Source organism: Sardina pilchardus, chromosome 4, assembly GCF_963854185.1.
Source record: "Sardina pilchardus chromosome 4, fSarPil1.1, whole genome shotgun sequence".
NCBI classification, from domain to species: domain Eukaryota; kingdom Metazoa; phylum Chordata; class Actinopteri; order Clupeiformes; family Clupeidae; genus Sardina; species Sardina pilchardus.
In genome coordinates this window covers 33,506,335-33,524,454 of record NC_084997.1, presented here as the reverse complement: position 1 = coordinate 33,524,454, position 18,120 = coordinate 33,506,335, and the positions used below count along the sequence as shown (strand labels likewise).

Below are 18,120 nucleotides of genomic sequence, written 5' to 3'. Positions count from 1 at the left end.
CTGTACAAGAGGCATGGTCCATGGGCATCGCTCAAATGACTCTTTATGCTTGGATAGTCCTTCAACCAATCAGACCAACGATCCGGTGCGTCTTTTGGATAAGCTAGTTTCTGATTGGAGCCAAAGGTTCTGGCAGGGAACAGAGGAGTTAGATGTGCAGGTTTCCAGCCTGGGCTGCCGGGTGAAATCCAAATTCGCCGGATTCACCCAGCGTAGAAATAACTACAACTGCTCATCACATTCATACAACTGTACACAGTGTTCTTAAGATCAGATTAAAATAGAAGAGCACAGCAATGTGTGTACTGCATGTCTTTATAACTTCAGTATAATAATTAACACATGGTGGTGTGATTATTCATGGCATTCATTCATGACACATTGAGTGAGCACTCATTTATTTTAAATACGTTTTGAGCACAAATTTTGCCCATATATTCAGGCAGCTTATTTGTTTTTATCATCTAGCATAGTCATTTCTGCAGACCACACATTGAAATCCCTGTCTGCCTTTTTTTGAACCTGAACTTCAGGATCAAAGTCTGTGTGGGGAGAGTGTGTGTAATCAATTGATCTGGGTGGGGTCAGTCCCTGTATCTGAAGTAGCTGGAACTTTGAACTGAACTCTAGTTGGGAATCTGGGAACTGGTTTGGCAACTACAGCCAATCAGAATCCTGTTTTACCATAGTCCCACCCTCTGGCGGTAGGGGTTAGAGTCTGGTGCAGGGGCAGGAACTGACTTTTGTCCCTCCACTAGACACTCTCATGTGGGAACTTTCTTTAACACCACGTTTAGATGTAAAGATGGAAACCGTTTGGGTTTAAACTGAAGCTGGTGAAGCTGAAAACCAGCTGGGTGAAAGTGTGAAAGAGTCTGGGACTGGCACGTCATGCGACTGATGTAAGTTGCTTTGGATGAAAGTCCAAGAATAACCATGTTGCCTATTTTCTATTGGATAGTGTTACACTTAAGAATATGATCAGAAGGGATAAGTAACTAATTCAAACATTGTGTGTGCAATTTAAAAACTAATGAATAAACAAACAACAATGTAGCTTCTAGAGAGAAGAGTGCACAGCTGGGATTTTTAACTGAACTCACTTGGCAGCAGAGATAAGGGAACTAAAGTGGGGTACACACATAAAGATAATTGGGCAGATTTTTCCTCGATTTCCCCCCTTCCGACCAAAGACAGAAAACGGACGATTATCCTAATCTCTTCTTGAGATTCTCTTGTAGTGTGTGGCGTGTTCAAAATTCTTGTTCAAAATTCTTACAATTGCCTCGGAAAGTGTTCGGTGCCGATGATTGTAAATATTAAACATGTTCAATATTTGCGACTGGAAATCCTGTAGTGTGTGGGGTGTTCCGAGGGCAGTCAAGAAATATTTTTTTATCTTCAAGTGTTGGTTTTCTCACAGATAAAAAATTGGTTGATATTTATAAAATCTTTATGTACCCCCCTTAAGGCTGACCAATCAGAATCATTCTTCAACAACTTCAGTTTAAACTGAAGCTGGTGAGGCCGAAATTTGTGTGGAGGAAAGTGTGAAATAAAGAAGAATCTGAGTTAGTTACTGACACGTCTGCTCTGACTGCTGAAAGTGAAAGTGAAGCTGGTGAACCAGACTGAGGAGAGGACAACAAACACAGGAGTTTACTGTAACCAAAATGGAGGAGGATCTGACCTGTCCTGTGTGCTGTGACATCTTCAAGAATCCCGTCATTTTGACCTGCGCTCACAGCATCTGTAAAGCCTGTCTGCAGCAGTTCTGGGAGAGCAAAGGACACAGAGAATGTCCCTACTGCAGGAGGATGTGCTCTAAAGGAAGATATCCCCCTAACATGGCGTTAAGGAATCTGTGTGAGACCTTCTTAAAGGAACAAAGTCAGAGAGCTTCAGCAGGGTCTGAGGTGCTCTGCAATCAGCACAGTGAGAAACTCAAGCTCTTCTGTCTGGAGGATGAACAGCCTGTGTGTGTGGTGTGTCGAGACTCAAGAAAACACACCAACCACAAGTTCCACCCTGTTGATGAAGCAGCCCTGGACCGCAAGGTAAGGTGTTTTCTCATGATGATGCTGGTGATGAGATTTAGCAGCAGATCCATTTGGAGATGAATGACAAACAGTGGAGCAGGAATGTAGAGATGCTGCTGTCAGCAGTGATGTCTGTGAATTATTCCAGGAGGAGCTCAAGATCAAATTGCAGCCCTTACAGAAGAAACTGAAGACCTTTGAGAAGACTAAAGTCACCTGTGATCAAATAGCTGAGCACATCAATGTGAGTCCAGTCTCATATGCGTTTGTGGAAATGTTAATCAAGTCAGTTGTCACCAAAATCGTATAAGGAACTGTCTGTAACTGTAACTATATTTTATATATGTTTCCTTTAAAAGGTGAATTTTTACCCCATTCTCTAGAATTTTGCTTTTTTTTCTCTGTCTAGTTGCGTAGACTTTGTACAAATAGATCAATAGACCTCTGAAGTTCACAAAAAAGCTACATACACACAAATACCCTCTCCCTTGCACACACACACTTTCCAGCACACTCTGACCATCATTCCTTTATGCCAATCAGATGGAGAAAGAGTTGCTGTGGTTGTTGTCTATGGCTGCTGCTCTTCGTTGCTTGGGTTGTATTCTGCCCCACAGAGAGTCACTTTGCATGTAAGCATCTGCTAAATGACTGAGCATGAATTGATTTAATCCAGACTCAGGCCCAGCACACAGAGAAGCAGATCAAGGAGGAGTTTGAGAAGCTTCACCAGTTTCTACGAGATGAAGAGGCAGCCAGGATAGCTGCACTGAAGAAGGAAGAGAAGCAGAAGAGTCAGATGATGAAGAAAAAGATTGAGAAGATGAGCAGAGAGATCTCATCTCTTTCAGACACAATCCGAGCCATAGAAGAGAAGATGGGAGCTGATGACATCACATTCCTGCAGGTAAGAGCTGTCATAAGGTGTGTTACTGTTCTGCCATGTCATTGGTCGTTGAGTTGCTGGCGCTGTGCTGTGTGCCTGATAACATGTGAGGAGATATTCTGTCTGTAATGACGCAAAGACCAGGTCAGAGGTCAATAATATCAAGAGACAGATGTGGAATGCAGATAAACTGTGTTATAAAAATAGAATTTCCAAAAAGACAAAGTTACGACAATGTTAAACACATTCTCTTATTTGTTGTTTCCAGAACTACAAGAGCACAGTGGAAAGGTGAGTGATCTGCCTCCTGTCTCTCTCTCTCTTCTCTGTGGTTCTGAACCCAAACCCACAGCAGCACTGACTCCTGAATGTTATTCCAGAGCCCAGTGCACACTGCAGGATCCAGAGAGGGTTTCAGGAGCTCTGATCGATGTGGCAAAGCACCTGGGCAACCTGAAGTTCAGAGTCTGGGAGAAGATGCAGGAGACTGTTCAGTACAGTGAGTACACACACACACACACACACACACACAAAGAGCGAGAGAGAGAAAGAGAAAGAGAGAGAGAAACACAGAGAGAGAGAGAGAGAGTGAGAGAGAGAGAGAGAGAGTAATCCACACACACACACACACACACACACACACACACACACAGAAACACACACAGAAACAGACCATAATAGAAAGATGGAGGGATATATGGACAGATGGATGGATGAGAATGTGCTGAAAGAGTGGTAGAAACACAACAAGATAGTTTGGTTGATTCCTGTGTCATTTCATGCCCATTGATAATGACCATCATTCACATCCTCATCACTCAGTCCTATTGATAATGACCATCATTCACATCCTCATCACTCAGCCCTATTGATAATGACCATCATTCACATCCTCATCACTCAGTCCTATTGATAATGACCATCATTCACATCCTCATCACTCAGTCCTATTGATAATGACCATCATTCACATCCTCATCACTCAGTCCTATTGATAATGACCATCATTCACATCCTCATCACTTAGTTCTATTGATAATGACCATCATTCACATCCTCATCACACATCACTCAGTCCTATTGATAATGACCATCATTCACATCCTCATCACACATCACTCAGTCCTATTCACCCTATTATGCAAAATACCTGTCCTTTGGCCTTAATAGCCTACATTAAAACATTATCTTTCTGTTGCGGAGCTGGAATTATCATGAACGCAGATGTCATATTTCCCCTTTCTAAACAAGCGTAAATGGATACTTTATGGTTTGGGATATTTTAGGCCTTCCTGCTTTTTTAGATGTTATGAAATAGATAAGATATAGGCACGGGTGTAGTGGTAAAATAGGAAGTGGGTAAACCATGAATTCTGTGAAAATGCACTGTCCATTCGAATGATTGATGACGATGGAGGATATTATCCAGTCTTTATAAAAATACCAGTGGATTAAATGGTTCCTGGAGTATTGATGAGTGTTCATATTGTGAATGCAGATAATACAGTGTTTGTTTGAATGTTAAAGAGGGCGTTCTCAGTGATATGATGAGTTCTGAAATCAGATTGAAGAGGCTGAAAGAGCTCATGGTCGGACATGAGATGTTGAAGCTGGGCAGCCACTGCTCTTTCCAGGATTTTGCTAAAAACAGGGAGGTCGGAGACACGTAGCGCATGGTGAGAGGAGCTACAAAGTCCAGGCTGAGAGAGAGGGTACGGTTGTAGTGTTCCACCATGTCATCAACTGTTTGGCAGGGGTGGTGGGTAGCGAGATTGGTCGCTAGGTAGTCGGATAGCGTGTAAGTACACACCCGTTCACATGTGTGTTCTTTCTCTCTGCAGCTCCTGTGACTCTGGATCCCAACACTGCACACCCACAACTCATCATCCTGTCTGAGGATCTGACCAGTGTGAGAAATGGTGATGAGGAGCAGCAGCTTCCTGATAACCCAGAGAGATTTGATTACTATGGCAGTGTCCTGGGCTCTGAGGGCTTTAACTCAGGGACTCACTGCTGGGATGTGGAGGTTGGAGAGAACACATGGTGGAGTGTGGGTGTGATGGCAGAGTCTCTCCAGAGGAAGGGAGACTTTGTCAACAACTCCAACATGAGTGGATGGTGGTATGTGTATTATAATGATGGTGAATATTATGCATGTGCTCCATCACAACCCCCCACTCTCCTCACAGTGCAGCAGAAACTGCAGAGGATCAGAGTGCAGCTGGACTGGGACAGAGGAGAGCTGTCATTCTCTGAACCTGATAATAACACACACCTACACACTCACACACACACTTTCGCTGAGAGAGTGTTTCCATACTTTAATGTTGGTAGGGAGTCTCCTATAAGGATCCTCCCAGTGAAGGCTTCAGTAAGAGTAGAGCAGCACAGTTAGAGCTGATTCTGCCTCTTCACCAGAACTGACTCACAGAGAGGGAAGCTGGAGAAAACTGTATGATGAAAACAAGGCCAAGTGAACACTGCACTAATGCCACCTCATATGATAACGTAAAGCTGAACTACTGTGTTTTAAATGATTGAAGACTTAAATAAACAACTGCATGTGATTCTGTGAGTTTGTCCTTTTGTTTTATTGATTTGTTTAATTCAGCCATTCAAGCTATCTGATATAAGGTCATAATACGTACACATCTTTAAACATGTTTATATTATGAGTAACATGCCATGAGATGAATGCTAGATTATGTGTACTTATATTTCACTACTATTTGCCTCATCAGGTATCAGGGAAAGTCTTAAGTCTATCTACTTGTAACCTGAACGTCAGGAGTTAAGTATGGGGATCCACTAGATCACTTTTGAAAACTGGGCCTTGTGGTCAGTTAGTCCCTGTGTCTCTGGCAGCTACAGTTGGCTGAATTCTAGCTCACCCCCATACAGTTCACACCCACAACTGGAATTTTGAGCTGAACTCTGGTGGCAGCAGATACCAGAAACTGGCCTGGCAACTACAGTGTATGGCTGGCTGGCCAATGAGAATCCTTTTTCTCCATAGTCCCTCCCTCTGACTGACTTGTGTAGAGGCAGGAAGTGAAGTTAAGTGGCAGGTTGATTTTTCCCTCCACTAGACACCCTCATGTGGAGATGTGGTTAGAATGAATTTCTCTTAACCCTTAGATGCATAGGCTACCAATACCTACACTCTTCCATGAGTGGGGTCAAAAATGACCCCAATTAGAATGCATGCGTTTTTTGCTGCAAACTCAAATAATGTCTTTCATTTTGGTTAAAGATGATGATTTTTATTATATATTTGTCAAAAAAAATATTATTTCATGTTGGACATATTGATGTATCACTGTTTATTAAAATTTTATTACAAATCAGCTTTTAGAAAGGCAAAAAAGGTAAACATCCTAAAATTATCTCAACATAGGTGAATAGGGTAAAATGTTTAACTTAGAGATATCTTCATGAAACTTTACCAGTTGAATATTCATGTAAATAGGAGAAAAAAACGTATTGCAACTTTTCTGTATTTATGTTTAAATATGCTAATTAGGTCATGTCTAATTAAATATGCGCTGATATATGTTTTGATGCGAAGAATCTGACCATTGGAAAAAGTCAGGTTGAAAATTGTTTTTTTGTAGTGTTAATATATCAAATAAAAAAACATTTACAGAGGTGATTATGAATATCTTCTTTTGTTATCCAGTAAATCAGAAAATACTGCCAATTGGCTTAAAAAATGGATTTTCGCCCTATTTTTAGGCATAAAAACTCATACAAATCAGGCCAAAAACGCTATATCAACAAATCCATCTGTAAATATCGCTTGGTGAATTCTGCTTCACAATGATAGGAAGAGCGGACATCGAAGGATCAAAAAACGACGTCGCTATATTAACGCTTGGCCGTCACATTATATGATGATATTTAGATTTATTGTTGTGTAAAAATAGCCTTCAGGATGGTGAGACTGCTGACATGAGATGTGATAATCAACAGTAAATGTATACCTGACTGCCACAGTTGATAAAAATCAAAAGATCCTAGGGTTAACTTTTGAAATTCCATAGAAAATGCTTGGGGTCATTTTTGACCCCACGTATGCGGATCGGTGGTATTGATACAAAACATGAAATTACTTTAAAAATATAACAATTAGACACAAATCCAAATGGCCTCATGTCAAAGACAACCTATTTGAGGAATACATGGAAGGTTAAATGAAAAAAAATTAAAATTAAGAAGATACTGCAAGAAAACAACCTCTGGGGTCATTTTTGACCCCACTTATGCATCTAAGGGTTAATTGCAATGAATTTAATTCCACTTCCTGTCATTCCAATTCAAATTCAATTCAACATCCTGTGGGGTGGAGCCAATTCAAATTCAAATTCAAATGCATTCACTGAATTGAATTAAATTCTGAAATTCTGAATTTTGCACAAGCCTACTATACACGCTGAAATAAAATAGAATATTTTTTTTATTCACACATTGGCTATGTATAATGTAACGCCTGTTCTGTGCACACTTAATTTAATATGAGTTACATATAGAGGTGTCACTTCCCACTGTAGCTCATATCTGGGGTCAGTAGCTCATATCTGGGGTCAGTAGCTCATATCTGGGGTCAGTAGTTCATATCTGGGGTCAGTAGTTCATATCTGGGGTCAGTAGTTCATATCTGGGGTCAGTAGTTCTTATCTGGGGTCAGTGGTTCTTATCTGGGGTCAGTAGTTCATATCTGGGGTCAGTAGTTCTTATCTGGGGTCAGTGGTTCTTATCTGGGGTCAGTAGTTCCTATTTGGGGTCAGTAGTTCTTATCTGGGGTCAGTAGTTCATATCTGGGGTCAGTGGGTGTTTCAGGACTTCATCATCAGACGACCTGACTGAGGTTGGTGAGGCGGCGCCATCTTGTGTCCATCACATGTGTTGGGTCTGCAGTGTCCAGTGTCCATACTGCGCTGGGTCCATCACATGTGTTGGGTCTGCAGTGTCCATACTGCGCTGGGTCCATCACATGTGTTGGGTCTGCAGTGTCCATACTGCGCTGGGTCCATCACATGTGTTGGGTCTGCAGTGTCCATACTGCACTGGGTCCATCACATGTGTTGGGTCTGCAGTGTCCAGTGTTCATACTGCGCTGGGTCCATCACATGTGTTGGGTCTGCAGTGTCCATACTGCGCTGGGTCCATCACATGTGTTGGGTCTGCAGTGTCCATACTGCGCTGGGTCCATCACATGTGTTGGGTCTGCAGTGTCCATACTGCGCTGGGTCCATCACATGTGTTGGGTCTGCAGTGTCCATACTGCGCTGGGTCCATATCATGTGTTGGGTCTGCAGTGTCCATACTGCGCTGGGTCCATATCATGTGTTGGGTCTGCAGTGTCCATACTGCGCTGGGTCCATCACGTATTGGGTCTGCAGTGTCCAGTGTCCATACTGCGCTGGGTCCATCACATGTGTTGGGTCTGCAGTGTCCATACTGCGCTGGGTCCATCACATGTGTTGGGTCTGCAGTGTCTTTACTGTGCTGGGTCCATCACATGTGTTGGGTCTGCAGTGTCCATACTGCGCTGGGTCCATCACATGTGTTGGGTCTGCAGTGTGCAGTGTCCATACTGCGCTGGGTCCATCACATGTGTTGGGTCTGCTGTGTCCATACTGCGCTGGGTCCATCACATGTGTTGGGTCTACAGTGTCCATACTGCGCTGGGTCCAGGTAGTCCTGTCCTACATCACCCTCGTCTCTCCCCTCCTGACCCCCAGCTGCCTCTGTGTGTGTGTGTGTGTGTGTGTGTGTGTGTGTGTGTGTGTGTGTGTCCAGCTGGATGACCTTTGACCTGCGGGCTCCTGTGATGACCAGCATGCTGTGGGCCCTGCAGATGGACTGGACAGTCAAAACTCTGCAGCTGACTTGTACAGACCCACACCTGGTCCCTCATTCCTGCATCATATGCAAATCAAATGTTACTGATAAAAATGAGACACACAACACTGATACAATGCCAGACTGAATGGATATTTATATTACTCTATATTATCTGGTGCAGGGACCAGAGGAAGTTCTGAACATGAACAAAAAGGAAAATGTAAAAACCTATAATGTTGGACTTGACATTTAAAATGATATAAAATCATTTTTCAAAGTGATAATGAGGAATTCAAAATATGATCAAGGAATTCCTGGACTGGTGTCACGACACCCAATGTGAGAAACTCTGACCAGGTCACGATATAGCATGTGTAGATGGCCCTTGTATATTACAAAGTCTGGTCTGCATGCTCTTCTCTCACCTGTGAGGTTTCCAGTAGCTGATTCTGTCTGCTCCGAGCGTTGGTACAATCCCTGCTGTCATATTCTTTCATGTTTCAGTTCAATTTCATGTCATATTTGTTATTCTTTCAGGTATTGTCATGTGAAAGCCCAACTACACAGCAAAATAAAACTCCAACTGACAAACAAAACATAAATTCAGACCAGAGTACTAGAAGAGTGCAGTACTGAGTTCAGATGAACATGGGGAGTGTGGTGCCAACGTGTAGTTCACAGCACATGCAGTTGGCTGGGTGTCTGTATGAACAGTTCTTTATCACATTGTGCTGAGTCTGCTGATAGCAGAGAAAAAAACACTGACACTTCCTGTTCATGTCTGAGTTAAGAGTTCACTCATCCTGAGACTTTGAACCTGAGTCTGAACATCAAGTTCAGATAGTGCTTAGATAGGCTACTGGTTCTGTGATGTAATGTTGGGATTGACCAATCAGCTCTCTGCTCCTCTAGATCCATCCCTCTTACTCCTGTCCTGAATGAGGAAGTGAAGCTCAGGTACAGACGGCTGCTCTGATCTCCATTACAGCTGAACAAAACTACTCTGGTATGTAATGAATTAGGGAAGACAAGAAGGAATATTTATGTTGGTTGCGTTAGTCATCTTATAGAGATTAGAGGTAATATAGAGATATAGAGTGAATGAGTACAATGATTCAGTTGAGGCTGGAGTTTTCAAGTTCGTGAAAGTGAAAGTAAAGTTCATCAACAGAGAGGGAGAGGGAAACATGTGCATGGTGTAACCGTATCACTAGTGTTGGAAATGGCGTCAAAGGTAGAAGAGGAGATATCATGTCCTGTGTGCTACCAGATCTACCAAGATCCCGTCATCCTGTCCTGTAGCCACAGCTTCTGTAGAGAATGTGTGCAGCAGTTCTGGGACACCAAAGGATCCAGAGAATGCCCCGTCTGCAGGAGGAAATCGTCAGCTGACCCTCCCCGCCCAAATTTGGCTTTAAGGAACCTGTGTGAGACTTTATCTGTCACTGTCTTACAAGAGAGAGATCAGACACTTGTACTCTGCAAAAAACACAATAGAAAACTGGAGCTCTTCTGTCAGGATGATCAGCAGCTTTTGTGCCTGGTGTGTCGAGACTCAAAACTACACAAAACTCACAACTTCAGTCCTGCTGAAGAAGCAGGCTCTGAGATGAAGGTAAGACTCTTCAGTCACAGACTGCAGCACCTTCTTGCATGTCCTCCTCTCTCTACAGGAGATGCCCCCTTACACTTTACTGCCCAGCCATTATGGGGCACTCTGTAGTTTTTTTTTTTTTTTTTTTTTTTAAGATTTATTTTGGGCTTTTTATGCCTTTATTTGGACAGGACAGTAGAGAGAATGACAGGAAGTGAGTGGGAGAGAGAGTCGGGGTGGGATCTGGAAAGGACCACGGGGCGGGAATCGAACCCGGGTCGCCAGCGTACGGTGCAGGTGCCCCAGCCAGTTGCGCCACTGCCGGGGCCACACTCTGTAGTTTTAACATGTCTGCAGTTTGTGCCTCTTCAACTTGCTGCATAGTTTGAATGAATATGTGTCACATCTAGTCACATGATCATATACATATACTGTATTTATAGTAGCGCACAGCACACACAGACACACAGACACAGACACACACAGACACACAGACACACACACACACACACACACACACACACACACACACACACACACACACACACACACACACACACACACACACACACACACACTATGAACTTTCTTCTGGCTGAAGACTCTTCTCAGGTCTGTGGTTAATGATTCATGGTTTAATCTAGTAGTCAGTGTATGGGTCATGTCACAGTCTGGCTCATAAACTGGACCAAAGTGGGAGAACACAGGAGGGACTGCAGATATCTATTAATAATGTATTTACCAAATAAAGAGTAACGCAAGTAACAGTCAGAAAGTCCCAGCCAGTACCTGGCCTGGTCAGACAGGCACTATATGAAGATCCAGCCACACTTTTTTTACAAAGTTAGGGCCTTGTAGAAAACCAATGCAAACTTGTAATGATTCAGTCATACTGAGAACATGTTTGTCTTCCTCCCTATAGTTTAGGGTGCCTGAGTGAATAATACCTTTCATTATATTAACACTCAAAGCTTCCCAGATAATGTGTCTGCTGAGGCTGTAAAAAGTATTTTCAATGGCTGAAAATAATATGAAGACATAGGATTTGAACAGAAATATTTCACAGGGTTTTGGTACCCATACTTGACATATAAGGTTTGAACATCTGCAGCAACAGCCGTATCTGATTTGATACAGAATGACCTGTATTAGAATGCCTGCATGTACTTAAGTGGTTTGTTCATTTCAGGAGGAGCTCAAGGCCAAACTGCAGCCTCTACAGGAGAAACTGAAGGAGTTTGAGAAAGCTAAAGTTACCTGTGATAAAACAGCTAAACACATTAAGGTCAGTGTGATAGTGTTATAAGTGTTCACTGTTTTTAAACATCCAAGGATTCTTCTGTCAGTAATTTCACCATATTGTCATGTGGTCACCAGCAAACATCTAGTGCTTTTTTTCTTTCTTCTCTGCCAACTCCTACAATCTGTGTATTAGTAATATTAATCAATGATACTTTCTATTTATCAATGTGTGAAACTTCACTCATGAAGCTGATGTCATTTTATTCAGACTCAAACACAGAACACAGAGAAGCAGATCAAGGAGGAGTTTGAGAAACTTCACCAGTTTCTAAGAGATGAAGAGGCAGCCAGGATAGCTGCACTGAAGGAGGAAGAGGAGCAGAAGAGTCAGATGATGAAGGAGAAGATTGAGAAGATGAGTAGAGAGATCTCATCTCTTTCAGACATAATCAGAGCCATAGAGGAGAAGATGGGAGCTGATGACATCACTTTCCTGCAGGTAGGGACCATCCACTGCCTGTAAGAGTGTTAGATATCTAACTAATTAAAGTGACATTTAATGATTACACATCTATAATTATTATGTTGAGGTGACCTGCCGATGCTATCCACAACATTCCATTATCCTGATGTGTGATGGTACAGCCAGGAAGCTCATTTAAGCATTCTATCGCAGAAGGCCACTTCCACTGTAGCGCAGCCATTTCCAGGCTCCTGAGTGAGTCTGGTGATATCAGGCTCCTGTATGTTCTCCTGATGGGAGGTGCTCTGTGCTCTCTGATTGGTGGCTTTACTGTTGAGGTCTCATAGGTTGGGGGTGGAGGGGGGGGGGGGGGGTTGAGACGACAGAGAGTCTCTGTTGGCAGCGTTTATGGATGTCAGGGGTGTGTTGATCAAAACCCAGTTTATTGTCCAGAGTGAGTCCTAGGTGTTTGAAACACTCCACCATTTCAGCAGATTGGTTATGAATGCAGGTGGGGTTGTGGGTGATGATGTCATGGGCTGTTCTGTGTGTTCTGGGGGTGTTGATGAGGAGTTCTTTGCTTTGGTTGGAGTTGGACAAGTGAGAGTCATGATGACACACATCCAAACAAGCTCAGACAAAGCTACACACAACATTAAAGCAGCTTATGTCAAACCCCCTCATCATACACACTGACCCTTCTTCACTACAGGTAGAGATTGTTTGATACCACATCATAAGTTCATGACATTGGCATCCATGCTACATGTAGCCAGTAGCCATAATCAATAAAGTGTTCATCTAGGAGCGAATAGATCTGATCAACATCAGTGCAGTGTTATATGAAGACATACTATGTGTGTATGTGTGTGTGTGTGTGTGTGTGTGTGTGTGTGTTTAGATGAGTGCATGTTGTGCCAGCAAGAACAAATAAACACATTCTGTTTCTTTTGTTTTTTTCCAGAACTACAAGAGCACAGTGGAAAGGTGAGTGATCTGCCTCCTGTCTCTCTCTCTTCTCTGTGGTTCTGAACCCAAACCCACAGCAGCACTGACTCCTGAATGTTATTCCAGAGCCCAGTGCACACTGCTGGATCCAGAGAGGGTTTCAGGAGCTCTGATCAATGTGGCAAAGCACCTGGGCAACCTGAAGTTCAGAGTCTGGAAGAAGATGCAGGAGACTATTCAGTACAGTGAGTATACACACACACACACACACACACACACACACACACACACACACACACACACACACACACTCACTCTCTCTCTCTCTCTCTCTCTCTCTCTCTCTCTCTCTCTCTCTCTCTCTCTCTCTCTCTCTCTCTCTCTCTCACACACACACACACACACACACACACACACACACACACACACACAATCACTCTTCCACTCATCTCATGAATAAAATACTTAACATCACATGATAAATAGTACAGTACATGAAATGCCTGATGGATGGATGGATGAATGAAGGATGGATGGATGGATGGATGGTCATTCATGGTCCCCTTCTCACAAAGGAGGGACACAGAAACAGAAATAATAGAAAGATGGGGGGATATATGGACAGATGGAGGGATGAGAATGTGCTGAAAGAGTGGTAGAAACAAAACACGATAGTTTGGTTGATTCCTGTGTCATTCCACCCCCTTGTGATCACACTCCCCACTAGAGATCATCACTTTCATGTAGGATACAGAAATAACTACAACTGCCCAGTTACAGGTGACATCACATTTGATACCAGCACTATTGATAATGACCATCATTCACATCCTCATCACTCAGTCCTATTGATAATAACCATCATTCACATCCTCATCACTGAGTCCTATTGATAATGACCATCATTCACATCCTCATCACTCAGTCCTATTGATAATGACCATCATTCACTTCCTCATCACTCAGTCCTATTGATAATGACCATCATTCACATCCTCATCACACACCACTCAGTGTTCAGCTCATGTGTGTGTTCTTTCTCTCTGCAGCTCCTGTGACTCTGGATCCCAACACTGCCAAATCCAGTCTCATCCTGTCTGAAGATCTGACTAGTATGAGACGTGGTGATGAGGAGAAGCAGCTTCCTGATAACCCAGAGAGATTTGATCACTATGGGAGTGTCCTGGGCTCTGAGGGCTTTAACTCGGGGACTCACTGCTGGGATGTGGAGGTTGGAGAGAACACACTGTGGAATGTGGGTGTGAAGGCAGAGTCAGCCCAGAGGAAGGGGATATATGGCTATGGAGTGAGTGGAGAGTGCCGTATGTATTATAAACATGGTAAATATGGAGCACGTGCCGCGCCACAGCCCTCCACTCGCCTCACAGTGCAGCAGAAACTCCAGAGGATCAGAGTGCAGCTGGACTGGGACAGAGGAAAGCTCTCATTCTCTGACCCTGATAATAACACACACATACACACTCTCACACACACTTTCACTGAGAGAGTGTTTCCATACTTTAATGGCTGTAAGGTGTCTCCTCTGAGGATCCTCCCAGTGAAGGCCTCAGTAAGAGTAGAGCAGCCCAGTTAGAGCTGATTCTGCCTCTTCACCAGAACTGACTCACAGAGAGGGAAGCTGGAGAAAACTGTATGATAAAAACAAGGCCAAGTGAACACTGCACTAATGCCACCTCATATGATAATGTAAAGCTGAACTGCTGTGTTTTAAACGAGTGAAGACTTAAATAAACCACTACATGTGATCATGTGAGTTTGTGCCTTAGTTTTATTGATTTGTTTTAATTCAACTTTGAAGCTGTCTGATATGAGGTCATAATACGTACAAATCTTTAAAGAGGAACTATGCAGGATTGGCGATTTCATCTCTGGTTTCGGTTTCGTTTTTTCGTTTTCGCTCGTTTTATGCTTGCGTGAGTTTGTCCTTTTGTAATATTTGTTTTAATTCACAGCTGTTCAAACTATCTGATATGAGGTCATAATACATACACATCTTTAAACATGTTTATGATGAATATGCCATGAGAAGATTGCTAGATTGTTTGCACCTGTATTACACTACTGCCATCAACACATCACACTATCACACACTCTTTTACTGAAACAATTATGTGCAAGACAAGGTGCAAATGTAACACCTGGTGGTCATTGTCTGTAATTGCACTACAGAGTCCACAATGCACTTCTGTAATGAAAAGCAAGAATCTATCAGAGCATCACTTGATCCAATCCCTTCTGTGCTGAACAGTGTGAGCAGGTAACACAGGTGAGTGTGTTGGGTGTGGTGGTGGAGTCCTGTAGCAGGTGTGTGAGCAGGTAACACAGGTGAGTGTGTTGGGTGTGTGTGGAGTCCTGTGGCAGGTGTGTGAGCAGGTAGCACAGGTGAGTGTGTTGGGTGTGTGTGTGGAGTCCTGTAGCAGGTGTGTGAGGAGGTAGCACAGGTGAGTGTGTTGGGTGTGTGTGTGCAGGTGTGTGAGCAGGTAACACAGGTGAGTGTGTTGGGTGTGCTGGTGGAGTCCTGTGGCAGGTGTGTGAGCAGGTAGCACAGGTGAGTGTGTGTGGTGTGTGTTTGGAGTCCTGTAGCAGGTGTGTGAGCAGATAACACAGGTGAGTGTGTTGGGTGTGGTGGTGGAGTCCTGTAGCAGGTGTGTGAGCAGGTAACACAGGTGAGTGTGTTGGGTGTGGTGGTGGAGTCCTGTAGCAGGTGTGTGAGCAGGTAACACAGGTGAGTGTGTTGGGTGTGCTGGTGGAGTCCTGTGGCAGGTGTGTGAGCAGGTAACACAGGTGAGTGTGTTGGGTGTGGTGGTGGAGTCCTGTAGCAGGTGTGTGAGCAGGTAACACAGGTGAGTGTGTTGGGTGTGGTGGTGTAGTCCTGTGGCAGGTGTGTGAGCAGGTAACAAAGGTGAGTGTGTACTGTGTGGTGGTGGAGTCCTGTAGCAGGTGTGTGAGCAGGTAACACAGGTGAGTGTGTTGGGTGTGCTGGTGGAGTCCTGTGGCAGGTGTGTGAGCAGGTAACACAGGTGAGTGTGTTGGGTGTGGTGGTGGAGTCCTGTAGCAGGTGTGTGAGCAGGTAACACAGGTGAGTGTGTTGGGTGTGGTGGTGTAGTCCTGTGGCAGGTGTGTGAGCAGGTAACAAAGGTGAGTGTGTTGGGTGTGGTGGTGGAGTCCTGTAGCAGGTGTGTGAGCAGGTAACACAGGTGAGTGTGTTGGGTGTGTGTGTGTGGAGTCCTGTAGCAGGTGTGTGAGCAGGTAACACAGGTGAGTGTGTTGTGTGTGTGTGTGTAGTCCTGTAGCAGGTGGCAGGATGGGCGTCCTGAGGAGTCGGTTGTGGGGAATTCTGCATCATTCAGACATGTGCAGCATGATGAGGTGAGAACACAACACTAGACTGTGTGGAGCTCAACTGCTGCCTGCAGTGGAGAGCAATCTGCAGCATCAACTGCAAGACTTGTATGGAGTAGAATGGAGGCCTGTACCTTTAAGAGCAGCGGCCAGATGTGACAAGAGGAAGAAGCAGGACACAGTCCAACAGACTTGCATTAATTTAATTGGTTTATTTGAAGCACTATGTTTAACACTGATTGCCCACTGCTCACCACTCAGTCAAATAACAGATTGTTACCTTCGCCAAGGAGGTTATGTTTTCATCAGAGTTTGTCCGTCTGTTTGCTTGTCTGTCTGTTTTTTTTTGTCTATTTGTTAGCAAGATAACTCATGAAGTTATGGATAGATTTCGATTAAATGTTCAGGAAAGGTCTGAAATGACCCAAGGAAGAAACAATTCAATTTTGGGAGTGATTCGGATCACCATCTGGATCCAGGAGGCACTTGGCGGATGTCTGTGCTCTCTGCGTGCTTTTCTAGTTTATTTCACTGGTTTATTTGAAGCATCATGTTTAACACTGATTGCCACTGCTCAGCACACAGTCTAATAACAGATTCATATTTATTTCACTGGTTTATTTGAAGCATCATTATTATCACTGATTGCCACTGCTCAGCACACTCAGCAGTGCATAGTGTTGCTGATGTCCAGATTATAGAGGAGAGCAGCTGTGTATGGGGCTCCACACAATATCACCTGTGATCACGCACGCCATGCAGACACCTCACTTTACTGCAGACTCTTGAGCACACACTTAATGGTGTTGTGTGTGTGTGTGTGTGTGTGTGTGCACCTGTGTACCTGTGATCACGCACGGCATGCAGACATCTCACTAGACTGTAGACTCTTGAACACACACTTAATGGTGTTGTGTGTGTGTACCTGTGCTATGAAACACTCTATTCTCTTCATCATGTAGCGCACTCATCTGTACAGAACACACACTGAGAATCTCTCCTCCTGCCTGTTTGGAATCAGAGTGTGTGTTGGGGAGAGTGTGTAATCCGTGTGATCAGTGGCCAGTCTCAATGTTAATCTAAATTATCCTATACAACACTGTGTTATCCATGCAACTGTGGGACTTACAGACATCTTGCGCTGTTGCAAATTCTTTTATGCACTCACATTTTTTATATGATTCAAAAGCATCTTATTTGCCTCTACTTGTAACCTGAACTTCAGGAGATCAGTGTGGGGAGAGAGTCTGCACCCTGCTGCTCTGGGGTCAGTTTCTAGTCTCTGGCAGGCAGCTACTGTATAGCCTGACTCTCGCCAGACCCTTGTAGTTCCGCCATGCTCCACCAGAGGCGTTTCGCTGAGCTCCACACAAGGGTCTGGACTCGAGGGCAATCCAAACTCGTTCCAGTGATCAAAAAATGATAAACCAATCAGGAGCGCCGAAGCGAGTGTTTGATTCAAACAACAATGGCGGCACGCAGCGAGGAGTCTTGTGCTGACATTGATTCTGCTATTTCAACCGTTTTGTCGAATCTATCGATTATTCATTCTTTAAAAGATTAACAGAGAATACTTTTGAAGACATTTATTGGTGGCAAGGATGTTTTTACTCTTCTTCCGACCGGGTTTGGCAAGAGCTTGAAGAAGCCTATAGCACGTCATTCAAGATAACAGGCAAGTGGTTTATCAAATCACATGCGAGGATGTTTTACAAGGACCTGCCTTCATAAATACATC

General features: G+C 43.8%; 1 protein-coding gene across 1 annotated transcript; it reads left to right on the top strand.

Annotated features, from left to right (window-relative positions):
• The first annotated feature begins 1,648 nt into the window (after positions 1–1,648).
• On the top strand, positions 1,649–14,784 carry LOC134079008 (uncharacterized). The gene is made up of 11 exons (XM_062535173.1): positions 1,649–2,057; positions 2,188–2,283; positions 2,716–2,946; positions 3,238–3,424; positions 4,767–5,315; positions 9,897–10,387; positions 11,556–11,651; positions 11,877–12,107; positions 13,036–13,058; positions 13,146–13,264; positions 14,069–14,784. Exons 1-11 carry the CDS (start codon positions 1,674–1,676, stop codon positions 14,611–14,613), a joined length of 2,952 nt encoding a protein of 983 aa, XP_062391157.1. The 5' UTR covers positions 1,649–1,673; the 3' UTR covers positions 14,614–14,784.
• The last annotated feature ends 3,336 nt before the right edge of the window (positions 14,785–18,120 follow it).